At 41.8% G+C, this 18587-nt stretch overlaps 1 protein-coding gene across 1 annotated transcript in view; it reads right to left on the minus strand.

The window, feature by feature from the left end:
- Positions 1 to 18587, minus strand: part of Taf3 (TATA-box binding protein associated factor 3) — a 148520-nt gene that overhangs the window by 31182 nt on the left and 98751 nt on the right. The window contains exon 3 of the mRNA XM_051151387.1: positions 6523 to 8351. Coding sequence (XP_051007344.1) covers positions 6523 to 8351 — 1829 coding nt within the window. The remainder of the gene's footprint in view (positions 1 to 6522; positions 8352 to 18587) is intronic.

Here is an 18587-nt window from a genome sequence, read left to right on the forward strand (position 1 = left end):
CAGTGCGGCCTTGCAAAAAATGAAAATCGCTCAAGAGATTTAAAGGGGAAATTTATTTTTAAAATCCTGACTTGAAGCAAAGAGGTGGATTTTTAAAAAGCTTATCTCTAAAGAATCAGTTTAAATTTAAATTCTATCTTGGAACTCTTTCATGCATTTCAGCTTTAAAGTTTATCTTTTGACAGGGACTTTCTACAAAGGTAATGGGCAGCTTTGTCAATTTAATCTGTTCAGGTTTACTTATTTATTTTTTTAATGTTAAACTCCTTTCATTTAAGAAAAAAAAAAAAAAAAAAAAAAAAAAAAGAGCAAAGGACCACTAACATCTATGTGTACTAGCTCGGGTAAGCAAGGCTAGCAGGTACTAGTCTCGATGCCCACCTGTGCAGGTGTGTTAGAAAACCCCAGCAATACTCCTGAAAGCCACATGGAAGCACTTCAGATTCAGGGTGCTCAACAACGGCTGGTGACCCTTTGTTGTCCTTCTCAACAATTAAGCTCTTCAAATGAGTTCCTTTTTGAATCAGACTCACACAATGCCACCAGGTTTTGGAAACATTCAGAAGACAGTTTGCTGTGGTTGAGTAGACTGAGGGGTGCCCAGTGTGGACAGGAAGCTCCGGCCAAGCCCCTGGAGTGCACTCATAGGAGGATGGGGAACAGCTTTCAGTAGCTGTCTACAAAGTCAAATACACTCATCTGAATGTTCCTGGCCTCATGGAAGAGACAGTGATGAGAGACAGGAAGGGAACATTTCCCCTATTTAACTGTGCTACGGCAGTGGTCTGCATAGGAATGGCCTCCATAGACTTGTGTATTTGAATGCTTGGCCCACAGGAAACGGCACTACTAAGGGGTGAGGCCTTGTGGGAAAGTGTGGCCTTTCTGGAGGTGGGGTGGCATTGTGAGCGTGGGCTTTGAGGTCTCCTAGGCTTAAGTTTTGTGCAGTGTAGAATTCCAGCCTCCTCATGGCTGCCTTTGGCTCCTCCAGCACCACATCTGCCTGACACTGGCACGCTTCCCACCATGATGATAATGAACTAAAGCTCTGAGCCTGTGAGCCAGCCCCAGTTAAATGTTGTCCTTTATAAGAGTTTCCTTGGCCATGGTGTCCCTTCTCAGCAATGAAGCCCTAAGACAGTTACCTTATATACTGCAAACCCTTCATTCCATTAGTTATGACATGCAATGAGAAACGCAAGTCCAGTCCAGCCAAGGGTACACAGACAAACCCTGTCTCAAAACAACAAAAAACAAAAAACCACCACCAACAACAAAATAACAAACAAACATGAAGTTAAACAGGCGCTCATAAGGTTTGTCCAACAACTGATAACTTCATCAGCCCTGAGGCCAACTTACTTCTGATCACTCATCCTGTCCCAGTAGCATCCTGTGCCCTGCACATGCCAGAGTGGAGAGAGATAACCTAGGATGCTGCCCTGAGTAGCAAGGTCACAGGATTTGGTTAGATAGGCCCAGTCAAGTCAGTCTTCCCTCAGTGTTGCAGCATCTCACTCAAACCTTTCAGCGCACAATTTTCTGTACTGCACAGTCAGTTTGGAGGATTAACGCATGGAGTAGCCTGTCACAAAAACACACTCTCAAATGATAGTGCTAGTGCCGCTCCTATCTAGGTTAGCCCATTCATAAATAGCCAGTGTTAGCTCAAATAAGACAATTTATCAGTCAAGTCAATGTCTGGAAATTCTTTTTAAAGTCCATAGGTTTTCCAGCATAAACAAAATTTTAATTATCCATAGATGATCAACATTATTAGTTATTTGTAAGAAAATTCTAAACTGTCAGTTATCTACATATCTTAAACAACAAGAATCAGTGTTTGCTCAGGGTTTTCTATGGGGAGTGGCTTTCAAAATAGGTATTCTTACAGAAGGTATCAAACAAACATTGTTTTCTTTGTTTGTTTGCTTGTTTGTTTTGAGACAAGGACTCATGTATCCCGGTTAGGCTTCCAATAGACCATGGAACCAAGGATGATCTTGAGTCTCTAATCCTGCTGCCTCTGCTTACTAACTGTTAAGATTAAAGACACGGGCTGCAATGCCTACTTCATGCAGTGATGGAGATCAGACCCAGAGCTTCAAATACAAAGCAAGCACTCTAACAACTGAGCCATACCCACTGCCTCCCAAACCGTTTTCAACAAAGTAAGTGGATAGAGTGATGCTGTCACTTCCCAAAATGAATGTGAGGCAGAGACAGAGGGAAAGAAGCAAAGATCCCAAGGGTAAGAGAGGGTCAAAATAGCTAGGCAGTGGTAGGCTTGGCATATCTAGCCTCCCAAAACTGCCGTGGGCCTGGGTTGGGTCTAGTTATATAAAGGCGGTAATGCCATATGTTTGGAGTGTGGCACTCTATATAATTAAGACCATATTCAAGAAAGAATACATTAATGCAAGACCATGAACCCCTCAGTCTGATGCTGACGGAGTCTTGCTTGTCTTCTATGTAAGGTTATAGGTAGTTACAGGCATAAGAGAGAGCTCACTAATCATGTAAGGAGCCTGGGTCTGACCCCCAGCATCATGCACATACATATGCACGGATTGTGAACACAGCTGTCTAGTTCCACCAGTATAAATAACAAGACATTTTCACTTTTGTGTTCATTTTCTCTATGAAACACACTTAAAATACTAAGAATAGATTTTAATTAAGGCAATCCTGCACATTCGTCTAAATCCCAACAATTTATAGTTTAGGATAATCAAGCCATGAAGTGTGCACACACACAATGACAATGCACAATTCTAGTAAAATATTTAAATTTTTTTGTTAACCACTGAGAATGCTATTATACTATATATTAATAAATAATTGATATATAATTAATATGTTATATTAATTATAATTATATATTATATAAACATATTAACTATATATTAATTATATATTAATATATGTAATTATACATGCCATATATAATTACATATACTAATATACAATATTATGCTATAGTACAGTATAGGTAATAAGGTATAGATACGCCATTACACTATATACTATAGATAATATAATATAGTATAGACAATGCTGTTATACCCGTATAGTTACTATGGACTAGTCAACAGAATTGTTTATAATAGGGTCTTCTGAAAAAGTTAGTTTGGATCTATTTTTAATAAGTGACAGAGCAGCTTCTTAGCCCTGACTAATGTGTATGAGTGCTCACAAAAGGGAACAGAAAGCTTTTACACATGAATTCACTTTCTGTGTGTTAACTTAGTGTCAGAAAGCACAGTAGCTAGGAACATTAACTACAGCATCTTGCCGGCCTAGACTAGACTGGAGACTCCTGCTGAACTGCTTCCCAAGGCTGTCACTTTGAGTAAATTTACTCAGCTTTCAGTCTTCTGGTGTCAAACATACTCTACATATTAATGGACTGTAGCACAGACTTAATTCACACAAGGTCTGGGTGTGGCATATGGCACAGGGTGGTTGCCCAGGGAACTCTTAGGTGCTGTGCTATTTGTAGTCCTGTCTCTCTCTGCTTTAAAGATGAAATATATGAAAAGTAAGGAAGCCACAGAGCTTTTCCTACACCTTATCCTAGGTCTGTTGGACTCTAGGCAAATTCTCATTTAATTAATGGTATCTTTAGTAGGCACTGGTCTTAGTGACTTGTGTTGAGAGAAGGCATCTCAAACTGGCCTCGAATAGACTATAGATCTAAGATGTTAAAAACTTGCTAAATAGGTAAACTAAATGTGGGGAGTATTATTTCATTTACTTATTTAGCGTGGGGTGTGGTGGGAGAAGGCACAGGGCACACAAGAAAGCCAGAGGACAATTTGTGGAGTTAGTTAGTTCTTTCAACAATGTGAATCCTGGAGCTCAAACCAAGGCTGCCAGGCTTGATGGCAAGCACATTTACCTGCTGAGTCATCTCATAAGTCCAGGTAGGTTTAAAGGAAAACTTTCACATCTGTTAACTGATTGATTGTATGTGTGTGTGTGTGGGGGGGGGGCTCTGTATGTGCCACAGCATGCATACAGGGGTCAGAGGCCAACTTGTCACAAGTAGGGTCTCTCCTTTTACCAAGTGGGTTCTGAGGATTTGCCAGAAAGTGCCTTACCTACTGAACCATCTTGCTCACGCTTTTAGCTTACTTTTATTATCTTTCATCTGATAACGTTTAAGAAAATCTTCAGTGCATACCACGTCAGGTGTGCTTCTGACGACTCATTCTGCATGAAAATTGGGTCGACTAGTGGGTGGAATGAAACTTTAACATTACAGCAGCCTTCAATCTTTACTCCTTATCAGTCTTTCCACAAGTGACACCACTCCTCCCCTTTCTACTGCTACAAAGCACTAAGATGGAAAAGAATATTAGGGAGAAGAAAAGATATTTTTAAAGTATAGAATGGTTGATGCTGCTGCATTAACAAGTTGGTTAGTATGGCCCAAATGAGTAGAAACTCTAGGTTTCTACACTTTTATAAGGCAGTTCAAATGGATATTACTATCCTGTGCCATCCTCATTACTCAGCTAACATTTACTACATATATGCCAGACATGTTCCTATACACATCTTGTGTATCATTCTTATTTAATTTTCAAATAAGCAATTTCTCGAAACCCAGTATTCTATTTATTTGTAATGTTCCTGTAAGATAACAGATTTTGATAAATTTTTATATTTTGTCATCTCTAATCTATAACCTATCAAACAGGACAAGGCTTGAAAACATCTACCAGGCGACAGTCTGTGTGGTTACTGGTGAGTGAGTCTCTCTGCCTGAGAGGTTTTCTTTGCAGTGTATGGTAGACCTGAGCAAAGGCATGGCCTGCCTCCTGCTAACAGCGGCATCTGATGGGGGCTTCGCTTAGATTCCCAAAGTCAAGGTTGTGCTAAATACAACGGGACCACGCTTGGCTGGCTGGGAGCCTTACTGCTGCTACTCTAGGTGCACGATAGAATAATGACTAAATACCTTCAGGCAATACAACACTTCAAAATGGGAAGTCTGTCTGTGCAATAAGGGACTTGACTCTTGTGAATCTGTGACTCTCAACTGGGGCAGGCCACTCTCCGAGGCTACCTCTTGTTCACAACTGTTGATAAGACCTGCTGGATCTGCATCACAGGTGTGTCAGCAGGGGGAAAACAGTATGCTGAAGGGCTTCAAAGCCAGAAAAGTACCATATTAAGATAACATAATAATAAAACGATACTATGAGTGCAAAGACAGGGATAAGATATGCTGGAGAAATGTCTTAGTGGTTAAGGGCACTTACACTGAATGCTCCCCTAGAGGACCTGAGTTCAGTTCCCAGCACCCATAATGACTTACAACCACCTATAACTCTAGCCAGGGAAATCTAACACCCTCTTCTGCTCTCCATGAATAGCTAGCTGCATACATGAGCACAAACACATGCAGACATACAACAATACCAACAAACGGAATCTTTTAAAATGAAAGAAATAAGAGTTGGTGCCCTGCATCTCATTAACTTGCCAATGTCCAATACTGACATTATTTTCATTCCATTTCTTTATCATGGAAAAGGTAAGGGGTCTAAACAAATTAATAGAGTTAGGTAGAAAAATGTGGCTGTTGTCATCCAAGTTAACCTTCCCAATAAGTTTGAAGCTAAAAACATTACAACATTATTGGCATTGCATTTGCTGTAGGTAGAATAGCATTCATTATGTGGAAACAAAGCCCTGGGCATCATTTTGTAGCCAAGCATAAACAGAGAAGATCATGTGCAGGTAGGAGGCTTCGGAAGTTCCACAAATGGTCCTGAGTGTTGAGTTAATGTTTGCAACAATCTCAAGACCAAGAGGAAGAGCAGCGGCCACAACCTGTGTCTACAGGACATAGCCCCTGACTCTATGGAATGACAGGGTTGACTAGCACCCCTGCTGTTTACATAGACTCTGCAAGCCTGCTTTCCAGAAAGTGTGTGGAGTTAATTCCTGCCTACTGGCTGGACCACCAGATCAGCCAGGAAGGAGTTCCCATCTTACCATGAGAAATAGCAGGAATAAGAGAAGCCGCTCAAGTCCTACAAGCAGCCTCTGCCCTAAGTAAACGGCAGGCAGAGTGGCTCTCCAAAAGGAGACCAAGGCCATCAGGCCCCTGTTGGCTTCCTGTCTTCTTACAGAAGGAAATGCGTTTATGTGTCTTAGAAACACAGATGCTTTCGGGTACCCAAGAGTCAGTACGGGGCAGTATGTAGTAATGGGCTTGACAGTGAACATGCTTGTGTGTGTTTTAACTGGGAGAGATCAGTTTAGTGACTGCAGAGTTCACAGCTTGTTCTTACATTCCTCTGAAGCTATGCATTTTTTTAAAAGCATCTAGTGTGTTCAGGGGCTTGTTAGAGAAGTAACTTTAAACTTTGTAACCACATTACAAATGAAATGTCACTTAACTGTCCCTTGATTTACATCCAAAACAGATAAGGCTCCTGGCTTTGTTTACCTGAACTTTGCACTAGGCCCTTGTTCAGACAGTGCTGAAAATGACACCCAGCTTACTTTGTCATGCTTGTGTTTCTCCTTCTCTCTCTCTCTCTTCTCTTTCTCCCTTTTCTCTTTCTCCCTCTCCCTCTCTTTCTTCTCCTTTTCCTTCTCCTTCTCTTTCTTCTTCTTCTTTTCCTTTTTGTCCTTTTTTCTTTCTTTCTCCTTGGGCTTCTCTTTTTCCTCAAACAGTTTTTCTGGGAGCATTGGCGACAGGGCGGGCAGCATGGACGGAACCCTCACTGCGGCAGAAGGGCTGAAGAGAGGCAGCGCCATTTCTTTCGGGGGTAACACCAGCTGTGTTGGAGGGGCCTTTATCTTGTCTTCTCTGCTTTTTTCTTTACCCCTTTCCCTTTCCCTCCTATCTTTATCTCGCTTGCCTCTTTCTCGATCTTTCTTCTTGTCTTTATGCTTCTCTTTTTCCTTCCTCACAATTCCATCTTTCAATCGTACTTTTGCATCAACGTCTTCAAATTCTTTGATTTTAAACTTATAGGGGTCAGATTCTTCGTCTTTCATCAACTCCTTCCATGGGTACCTGACTTCCTTTCCAGCTTCCTTTTCCTTCTCCCTCTCTCTCATTTTATCCTTCTCTTTGCTTCTTTCTTTGTTTCTCTCTTTTTCCCTCTCCCTATCTCTCTGCTTTTCTTTCTTTTTCAACTTAGTCTTCAGTTCTTTTTTCAACTTCTTCTTTACATCCACAGACGAAGGCAGCTTGGCTTTCTCCTCATACCCCTTGTGCAGAGGTTCGGGAGTGGGAGGGGAAATAGAGGGAGAAGAGATATACGGGAAGGCGGGAGGCATGTTGGAAGGGGTTCCCAATTTTGCCTTCCGTACCACCTCATCAATTGAGGCATCCATTGTCCATGAGTTATCGGAACTTGAGGTTCCACCAGAAAGAGGCAGAGGAGTCGACCCAGACTTAGTGAAGTTATTGGAGGAAGTGGAAGCTTTTGGAGTGGTGCACTCTGAACCTGAAATCCTCTTAGGACTTGTAAACGTGTCTCCTTCGGATTCTGATCCGGAAGAAAATTCAAAAGGATCTGGCTCCCGCTCTGCACAGGCGCGTGCGATCACAGCATCGATGGAGTCATCAATGGTTTTGTCTGTCACCACAGCCTTTTTGGGCTGCATCTCAATGCTCAGTTTCCCAACTTCTGGGGGTGTCTGTATTGGTTTCATTGGGACGGTCTCTTTAACAGTTTTTTCAACCACCAGAGCTGAAAGGGTCCTATTTGGTGTTTCGGGTCTGGCAGGGAGTTGGAGAGCATGAGTTACAATCTTGGGGCTCTTGGGACTCTTGGGGCTCTTAGAACGGCCAGGTGACTTCTTTTCTTTAGGGATAGTTTTTGGTGACCTAATAGGACTTCCAAGCCTTGCTGGTGATAGCGTAGTCTTGGGTGACTTAGTCTTCTGTCCTGGAGAGCTAGCTTTAGTCTTTCCTTTCGGTGTAAATGACTTTGTTTCTAATGGCTTTGCGGTTGGTAGTTGTGACTTTGCAAATGGAGCCAACATCGGGGGCTCTGGGGAAGGAGGGGCCAGATCTGTATTGTCCTGGACATGCACAGGAGAAAGCATTGGTGGGATCTTTTGTGGATTTATTGAGCTTAGAGGTTCTCGGGCTTCCAACAGTACAACGTCCAGGGAGTCCCCTTTAGTGCTCAGGAGTCGTGGGCGCTTCATGGTGGGCATTTCTTCCACTTCAGGACTGTCCAGTGGCCTCTTACCCAAGAAATTCTCATCATTGATGACTTCCTCCTCCTCCATTTCATCGTCTTCTTCCAAGGGCACCTGCATGGCTTCTGCTGAGGTGCCCCCATCAGTGGGCACCTGTTCTTCCTCTTCCTCTGTAAAGGAAGAATAGGTTATTATTAGAATGGACAGAGAGTAACAAACAGAACCTAGGTTTTAAACAGCACTCCTTGTCAGGAAGAAACAAGGCCTACAGAGCACAAAGCAGTGAATTCTCCAAGAACTTCCCACCTCAGAGTCATCATCCTTTTAAAAGTGGTAACAAGGAAGACCAGTGTCCTAAAGTCATTCGCAATCTGAGAGAATATCGACTTTCTGTTTCTGTGCTCTTCTCATGCTTCCCTCACCCCACACCACTCAAAAACAGAGAGCAGTTTTCATGACTTCTAATCTCAGAAATGATAGAAAAACAGACTTTTTATGTGCACGTGTGCATGTTTATGTGTGTGTAGAAGTCAGAGGCTGACATCAGGTGCCTTTGTCAGTCACTTTCCACCTTAGTTTCAGAAATAGGGTGGCTCGCCGAGTCTGGATCTTACCACACTCAGGGAGACATGGGTTATGATGGACTGCATATGGGTCCCTATGCTGTTGAGGCAAGCATTTTACTTGACTAAGGCATCTTCTCGGCCCTTTGAAAAAGACTTGTGGAACAAATTTTCATCTCAGTACATAACTCACATCATAGGTACACCCCCTTGGAGTACAATGTGATCCACTTGGCTCAGACATCTGACACTGTGCTTAACTAGCATCCTGCCCCTACAGAGTGATGGGCCTTAGGCAATCTCATCCTCCTTAAGCCTGCTTCCTGACCTTTCAAAAGGAGCTGGTGTACTTGCCCTGCCTACTTGACTGAGTTCTTATAAGATCAGATTATGTCTTTCCATGCATATCAACTAAGCACATAATATATGATGATATAGGCTGAAAGAACTATAGGGTCAATTCATGGCCTAAATTAGTGCGTATGTATGGCACACAGAAAAGCGATCGGGACAACAGACAATGCTGCAGGAGTTCAGAGCAGAAGGGGATGACTCACTGTCAGTGGAGATTTCAGGAAAAATGCAGTGATTAGAATATTTCCAAGAGTGCCAAGGTCCAGGCGGAACAGTCAGGTGGCAAAGAGAAGGTCTTGAGACACAGGAAGTGTATAAAAACCATGGAATAATTTGTATGGAATATGCAAAGTGGGGGACCTAAAGACTGGTAAGTAAAGTTGAATCTACACCACAAGATGTCTGCATTCTGCTAGTTTAGACTGAAGCATGTGTAAGATCATCCCAACACAAATCCATGATGGATAGATTGGAGTGGTGGTGACAGACATCAAAAAGAGGGACAAATTAGACAGATAATATGAACCTGAGTCTGGGGGCCCACACGGTGGAAGGAGAGAACTCACTTCACACATTGTCCTCTGACACCCACCTGCATACTGTGGTACACACACACACACACACACACACACACACACAACTAAACAAATGAAAAAATTTAAAGGTTTTTGTTTTAACAAAAGGAAGCCTAGTGAATAGGTCAATGAGAAAGAAGGCTAACAGAAGTTGGGCTACAAAAGTATTCAGGGGCAAATGGATGAGGTGATGAAAGAGAAAGCACCCTACGGACTACCATCATGTGACATGACACCATCATCTTTCCAGTAGCCGCAGCAGAAACGTGGGAGTCATTTCAGACCATTTCTGTGTCCATTTTTCCTCCTACCTCAACTTCTGAGTATTTTGCCTTGTGGGTTCAACTACATTCTGGCTACACATGCAGCATAATGTAGCCTAGAGCTGAGTATGGTGGTGCATGCCTTTAATCCCATCACCCAGGGAGGGAGAGGCAGCCTAATTACTGTGAATTTGAGGCTAGCCTGGTCTACAAAGTCCAGAACAGCCAAGGCTCCACAGAGAAACCCTTTCTCAAGAAACACAAACAAACAACCCCCCAAAAACAACAAAACAAGGACTCTGCAAACAAGCAAACTCTAGAAATGTTTTACTAACTTGTTTTACACAGTTAACTAGTACAAGATATCTGCCATCATACCTACTGTCTCCATTTTTGGAGACGGGAGGAAGGCGTTTTCTGTACACGTGTGATAAATCGAAAGTGAGGAACACTAGTTCAAGGGAAACTATCAAAGGTGAGATTTTAAGAAGACTCATTCATTTCTCAGTGATTCCTTTCTTGCTCTAGCACTTGTGGACATTAGCACTGGTTCCCTTGAGAGGACAGTGAAAAGCTACCAATCATTATAGAGCATTCTAAGCAATCACAGTGCTCAACAGTACAGACATCCAGTATATTAAACTTATGGTAATTTTTGGATGAGATTTGAAAAAGAAGAGCAATTCTGTTTCCTACAATCCATGCACAACCACATAACAAGGGGTCAGGGCAGAGTGAGCATCTCCTCGTGAAATGTCTGTCCCCTTTGCTAACAACCCTGACTTGCCCCAAAAGGTGTACAGAGTGACTGGACAAACTTCTTAATATTTCAGTAAAAAAAAAAAAAAGCCAGTTCTGGGTAAGCATTTAATACTCAGGTTGCTCCAGAAATCATAGAAGTGTGTGCTTTTCTGCAGGGCTGAAGTTACAATGATACAGCTATGGGTTTCTGCGAGGAGTTACTCCTGATTAGGATTTGTTATAACTGATTATCTGTCATTTATCAAAAGATACCACAAAGTTGTGTCATAACCTTATACATCCAAGAGAGGGGGAAAAAAGGACAACAATCTATCTGCCCTCCCACCAAAGAAGATATATTAAGAATTCTAATTAAGCCCGGGTGGGAATCTCAAAAATACTTAAATGATCTGGCAAATGTTTATGGTTACTAACAACTTAGTTTTTCATGTTGATTCACTAAGATGTGAATTCCATTTAGTTCCACCACAGAAAATACTGACATAATTGGGGACACAAAGGAACTCTTCATTCTGACAAAAAAAAAAAAAAAAAAAAAAAAAAAAATTACTAGCTGGCCCCAACTTTGTGTTTTGGGAAGTAGTAGAAACTTCATAAAGTGGGACCCATGGGTGGTTTTTAAGTGATGGAAGGGTGCCCTCTAAAGGGAATGTGGACTCTTAAGTCTCTCTTAGGTCATGAGGTCAGCAGGTTTGCTCTGCACAAGCTGAAAACAACAGAGTCAACCCATCAAGGGAAACCTCTAAAATAATGAGCGAAAATAAGCCTCTCTTTTCTGTCCATCACTTAGGTACTTGTTACAGTGATGGAAAGTTGACTGACACATCTGGAATGTCTTTGCAGCAGGAGTAAACGAGAAAATAATAGGAAACAACATGGATGACTGAGCACAAAGTCTCAAATCACACAAAAAGAAGAAAACACAATCAACAGTAATGTCCATCTTTTTAAAATCACAAATGTTGATGAGGGTAGGACAGTACAAACTTCACTGTGATTTTCCTTCATAGACAGCATAAATTAAATAATTCACATTCTGAGGAATAATGGAAAAAACATGCTTTCTTACCAAACTTCTCCAACAAAAACAAAACAAGGCAATGAGGTCTGAAAACACCACAAGGATTTGGGGATGTTAATTCTAAGCTATGATAAATATTGACTTAGAACAAAATATCGTTTTAACTAGAACAGTAAATGCCTTTAAAGAAACACTGTAATCTAAAAAGCTAGTAGACATTAGGAAAAAGAGGAAATTGTTTGCACATGGCATGAAAGCTTTTTATCTCATTAACTACACAGATGCATGCAACTTTTAACTTCAGTGGCGTGTTCTCAAACTAGGCAGAAAATACATTTCTATTTTTAAACTTTAACTAAAAGGACAATAAAATGCTACCCACATATATTTCTCCCAAATTAAATATATTAAAGCTACATTGCTTGTGTAGAAACTTTTTAAAGTTTAGATTGGTTCTTGTTGAAATGCCTACGCTGGCCTCAAACTGGCAATCTTCTGCCTCAGTCTTCCAAGTTTTGACATTAAGGTCTATGCTAATATTCCCTTTATCAGCAGAATTATTTAAAAATTTCCCCTTAAAACTACATTTACAGCCAGGCATGGTGGTGCACGCCTGTAATCCCAGCACTCAGGAGGCAGAGGCAGGTGGATCACTGTGAGTTCAAGGCCAGCCTGGTCTACAAAGCAACTCCAGGACAGCCAAGGCTACACAGAGAAACCCTGTCTTGGAAAACCAACCAACCAACTAACTAACCAAAAGAACAAAAACAAAAAACCTACATTTACATTTGTTTGTATCATAGATGTATTTATCTTAACAAGTTCCTGTAAGTGACTCACTGACTCAATTATCTGTTGTGTGTCTCCTAAGCCACCATGAATAGCATTGTATTAGACTCTAGGGACACAAAAGCATATAAGCAAGCCACAACCTTCTGACATTAAGAATCATCTGTATCCTTGCAGGCATTCGTTGATGTGGTAGAGCAGAGATCTGAACAAGCGACATATGGAGGACAGAAAAAGAATGGAAGTGGAAATGCAGACTAGAAATGAAACTGCCCTCAAGTTGCAGCTGGGTGCCCCCCCCACCCCCGTAGCCACAATTCAACCCAGCAGAGCCAGTTAATCTCCCCAAGACCTATGATTTCTAATCTGCAGAATAGAAGCGTGGACACCTGAGCTCCTACTAAGGAGTGAGTATCATGACTATTAAAGCCATCTCTACATGTAGTTGATGATGCATAAGGGATGATTTGAAGGGCAGGACACAGCTAGTCCTGATCCTAAGTAGGCCATTGAAGGAACCAGACTGGTACTTAGAATTCTAGCCACTTCATTATGTCTTTGGAGAAAGGTTGCATCTTTAAACAGTTGCTGTCAAAATATTCGTAGGACAGTGAAGACAACAAAAGAAGAAAGCCTACTTTTGGGGGCCAAGAGGAGTGAGAAGATGGCACATAATTTAGACAATCTGATGCACAGTAAGGGCTAAATGCGTCTGGAACACAGGATGTTGCTAGGAAGATCAGGCTCAGGGAGGTGCTGCTGCAGGGAGGAAGCCTGGGACAGGTGGCCAGGAAGAAGGAGACAGACATGGGTGCCTGGTAGGAAATGCAGGTACAGTGATAGTCAAAGTAACTGTAATCCATCAACATTGTATCTTTAGTCAGAGGCTAAAAATTTTTAATTACATCTATATTGATGGATACAATATTTTTTAACTGCCCTGTCAAGAGTTGAACCAAAATCAGAACCCTTTTAACACACAACTTAACATGTATAAGTGGGCATGTATTTTTTAAAATAAACCTACTTACTTAAAAAAAATTACTAGCAAAGACAAGACAATTAGGCAATGACAACTCATACAGTGTAGTCATTCAATGACACAATGAATTAGCAATAGTGAAGACGTGTTATGAATACCTACACACACTGACCTGTAAAAAAAAGCCCCATTCCACTAACATTCTGCACAATAAAAAACTAAAATGCGATATAAGCAAGCCAACCTGAAATGACACCTAGCATTATAAATGGCCTAATCTATATGTTAATACTGTTGTATCACATAACTGCAGCAAGACCAAGATAACAATATGACTTTGGGGTTTCTATGGCTACATCCTGGCTAACGGGCCTCAAAGGGCTGGCTGCTGACACCACACAAGCATTCCGAGTGCTTCTTTTTGGTTATTTATGATATGATTTATGATAACGACAACATCTCCTATTTTCTTTCCTCCTTAGATACAATAAATTGCTATCGTTAATCACCCTTCTCTGTTCAGCTAGGATTACAATAGTATAATAGGCCCAGCTATGGTAATATTGTGGATTTTTTTTTTACAAGAAATAAATACAAGTAGATCTCTTCAGACAATGTCAGTATCGCTAATATTTTAATCATCTTCCTTTAAGTCTTTCAGAATATTTTTCTACAACTAAGATTCCATATCCAGAATATAAGCCCTTGATGTGAATCAAATTTATAATCAAGCACCACATACTCGCAACTCACTATTGTTACAATTTTCTTAAACTTGTCACACAGGGCACAGGTTTTCCAAGACAAACAATGGCAGTCATTTCATCTCTGGATTGATAGAGCCTATCTTACCGCTGTTTCCAGCCCTACAAGACAAACTAGCTATTTATCTATCAGAAAGCAAACTAGTAAAGAAAGAGTAAGCACCTTGTCGTCACATAGACATGGGTCAGAGCTCTGCCGTCTGTCACTGGCTGTGCGGCTGCCTCATCTTTCTGAACTGCTTCCTTCTCTGACAATCTGTGCTCAGGAAAGTAGCACCTACACAGCCTTTGACTAACAGTAAGACAGAGCACGGAAAAAACAACAATGACAAAACCAACCTTGGCCAAAGGCCAGCCAGATAGCTCAGCAGGTAGAAGGGCTTGACATGCAAGCATGGCAACCAGAGTTCCCCTGGAATCCAGAGTAGGAGGAAATCAACTTCAGACAGTTGTCCCTGGCCTTCCCCCTTCCCCCCATAATAAATAAAATAACATTTTAAAAAAGAAACCAGCCAAGTGTTTAATGCATACACTCAACTGTAAGAACCAACAGAGGTAGGTTCTTCCCCTCCCCAAATGGCCAATACAATGTTAATCAAGACAGGAAGCCTATTTGAGTTTGGGTGGCCACCTGACTTGCATAGCTAGGCAGGGCTCAGCTGGCAGATGTGACATAAACAGAGGCTTGAAAGGCGCTGACACTCTGGAGTTAGACCTCTTGCCTGCTGAGCAGTGAGAAGAGCAGAGCCTAGAGCACAAGCCAGAGCATCAGGCATGGAAGGGAGTGCATTGGTCACCAGCTGACCAAAACTCAGCCTAGCCCGGGCTAGCAGAACTCCACAGTGAACTAACCCACCTAATCAGCAAATTACAACATTGTAAGCAATAGAGTTGCTGTTTTAATACACTAAACTTTCAGGTTCAATGCAGTTACATTGTAACTACAGAGTCACATGTACATGTGCAATCAGCTATCATTACTTTTATAATTTGCTGTAAATATTGTTCCTAGGGAAAATACAGACTTCAGTCTTTGTGGATCCCTGGTCATGTCTTCACCAAATGAGCGATGTGACCTTGTCTTGTGTGGCTGCCTTCCCTTCCTTTGCCTCCTCCTCTTCTCTTTCTTGCTGGATGGGCTTCACCGCCATCCCCCTTCCGCAGCCCCAAGTGCTGGCGTACAGCAGCACACCCAGCTTCCTCAAGGATCTGACTACTACACACTGGTGACTAACAGCAGTCTGAACTGGGCTTCACAGAAGCTTTGTTCATGTAAGCGTATTTTCCGTAAGGCATGCCACAGCTTTTGTGCTTAAGGACAGTAGGCAGCACACAGAACAGTTAGGGCCACAGGACTTGAGAAGACACGTGCTCAGTGAAAACATTCAGCAGTTCAGAGCCTGAGCAACAGGTAGGTCAATATTTAAAATTAATTAGTTTATTGTTTTAAGTATAAGGGGGTTTTGGCAGCCTTCATGTGTATGTAGCTCATGTGTGCTTTGTGCCCATAGAGGCCGTAGGAGGGTGTCGGATCCTCAAAACTGGAGTTACAGATGGTTGTGAGCACCAATGTAGGTGTTGGGAAACAATCTTGGATCCTCTGGAAGGAAGAATAGCCAGTGTTCTTAACTACTGAGCCTTCTCTTCAGCACCAATAAGTCAAAAAGGTTTTGACAGCTTGCATATGTACTCAAATTATCTTGGAGATGTCACTGAGTATTCTGAGGTTAAAAGTCTCTGTAGTAAGTGAGGAAATCTATGAAAACAGAATGTGCAAGTAAAGCTCAATTGCTTGTTGTATGGTTATGACTTCATCAGTGCTATGCCCTTGTATGGATTACTGGTTTAAACTAAAGCAAAGTACTTAAAAGCAATCACATTTACAATGCACATTTCATGGAAAGAAAAAAATATGCTTGCTATACCTTTTCTGTTGCTATGAGAAAGTAACTCCAACAAAAGCAACTTAAGGATAAAGGCTTTATTTTAGTTTACAGTTCCAGGGTCCAGGCATCATGATGGGAAGTCAAGGCACCTGGAGCTTGAAGCAGTTGGTCTCTTTATATGCACAGTCAGAAGAAGAAAGTGATGACTCAGGCACACTAGTGCTCAGCTCCTTTACCCTACTCTTACACAGTCCAGGATCCCCTGCTGGGGAATTGACTACTCACTGTGGGCAGGTCTTCCCAGAGAATCCTCCAAGGCATGTCTAGAAGTTCATCTCCTAGGTGACTGCAGGTTTTATCTAGTTGAAAATTAAAATTAAAACCAACCACCACATACATTTAGTGGTAACATACCTGCCTTAGATGTTTCTCCAAATTCAAACAGAGGTACATTTTAGATTAAGCCACAGAATATTCATACACAGAGCACTCGGCTCAAACCACACGGTAATTTTTTTTTTCAATTTCTGGGACATGGTAAGGTCTTTTATGTTCTGTTTTTCTCCTAAAGGACCACTCATCTCGCAGCTGGGCCTGCTTCTCTCTCTCTCTCCCCCCCGCCAACAGAAGCTAACTTCACTGTTAGCGGTTAACCAATATAATAACTACAAATGGTCCAAGTGTTGTTGGCCAAACTTATTTTCTCACCTTACACGGTTCACAAGTGGTAAGTGTTCAGGAGAAACCAGACTTTAGGTTTTGAGACTTGATCTTTCCCAAGTGAGTGATGTGTGTAAGAGATTCTTGTCATTTAGAGGCAAGTCCACGAAAAAAAAGGGTTCTGTTCTCACAGATTTACTAGGAGAGCAGAGGCAACAAGTAAACACCAAGGATAATTCACAGTGATTAAGAGCTAGGAAGCCAATAAAACAGGGCACTGTGTGTGGAAAGGGACAGGCTAGTGAGAGAATCATCAACGAAGTGATGCAGGGGCTGTCAGCAGACAGGAAAATGTGACCCTGGGTGATGGCTGACCAGACATGCCAGGAGAGAGAGAGAGAGGGCAAACGCCACACTGTGGTGTCAGCTGGAAGAGGGTCTGCCCAAGGCACCCACACAGTGCCTGCAGCATATGGGAGCCGCTGGCGCCACTGCAAGAAGGTTGGAGAGCTAGAAAGGAGGGCAGAGGGAGGTGAGGGCAGATCTCCAAGTGCTCACTTCTCAGTGAACGAGAGAAACTATCAGATAAGACACATGAACTACATGTATCTACCCATGTGAAAGTCTCAATAATGTGAGCTGAAGATGACTGGTCAGACTGAACAACCACGGCAGTTGGAAATCCAGTATTAGGAGAGATGTGATATAGACAGAAAACGCACTCAGCAAACATGAAGAGTAGCCAACTACCACAGGGTGAGGCAAGCTGACTTAACTTCAAAAACTTGACTATAGTCCTCTTAATCTGCAGAGGCCAGAGGCCAGGGCACCTCAGAATCCTTTTGGAGAAAGGCTGTCTGTCTCAGGGACTAAGTCTCATTCTGTTTTGAACGGCTAACTATCATAGGATGAAAGTAAGGCCATACCTACATCGATGCTGTCTGCCACGAAATCTTCACAATGCACTCACTCACAGATGCAATGTCTATACTGCAACTGAACCTAACACTGTCTCCATGACCTTGACAAAATTTGGAGAGGGGGTAAAACTCAACACCTGGGGCTTTAAAGCTATTTTAAAATTAACTGTGAATAATTGTCCCACAATATGAGTTTCTTGATTAATTGCTTAAGATAACGTCTCCTTTCCTCAGTGGCCTCCAGAGACTCCCTCTAGTTCCCATAATCATCTTTGTCTCATTCTTCTAAGTTCTGGAAGGCTAAGAGAAAATCAGAGATACACAAATTTCATCACTCAGGTATCAGCTGAAAGATAATCCTCTGAATTCCATCCCTGACCACTATGTGAGCAATTAGTCAGGAACTAACGAATGTCCCAGGGACACTTTCAATGTTTTCTGGGGCTCACCCTGCTTCATAAGACCGTCATAAGGCATGCACCACGCCAGGCACAGTGATGCACACCTTTAATTCCAGCACTCAGGGAGGCAAAGGCAGGTGGATCTCTGAGTTCAAGGCCAGCCGGGTATACAAAGTAAGTCCAGGACAGCCAAGGTTACACAGAGAAACTCTGTCTCAAAAAATCAAAAACCAAAAACCAACCAATTGAACAAACAAAAGTTATAAATACTACATCCTGCAAGGCGACATGAGAAAAGTAAGCACTACTTTTTTACTGAATTTTGCTTTTCTGATTTTTTTCTAAGCAAAAAACAAAAGCTAAAATGAGAATAATTAGTCTTTTGAAGGTCTTACTAAGTAGGAAATTAACATTCTATTTTTAAAAATAGATTTATGTCTTACAAGTCAAATGTATGCATACTTTA

This window comes from Acomys russatus, chromosome 9, assembly GCF_903995435.1.
Source record: "Acomys russatus chromosome 9, mAcoRus1.1, whole genome shotgun sequence".
Taxonomy (NCBI): domain Eukaryota; kingdom Metazoa; phylum Chordata; class Mammalia; order Rodentia; family Muridae; genus Acomys; species Acomys russatus.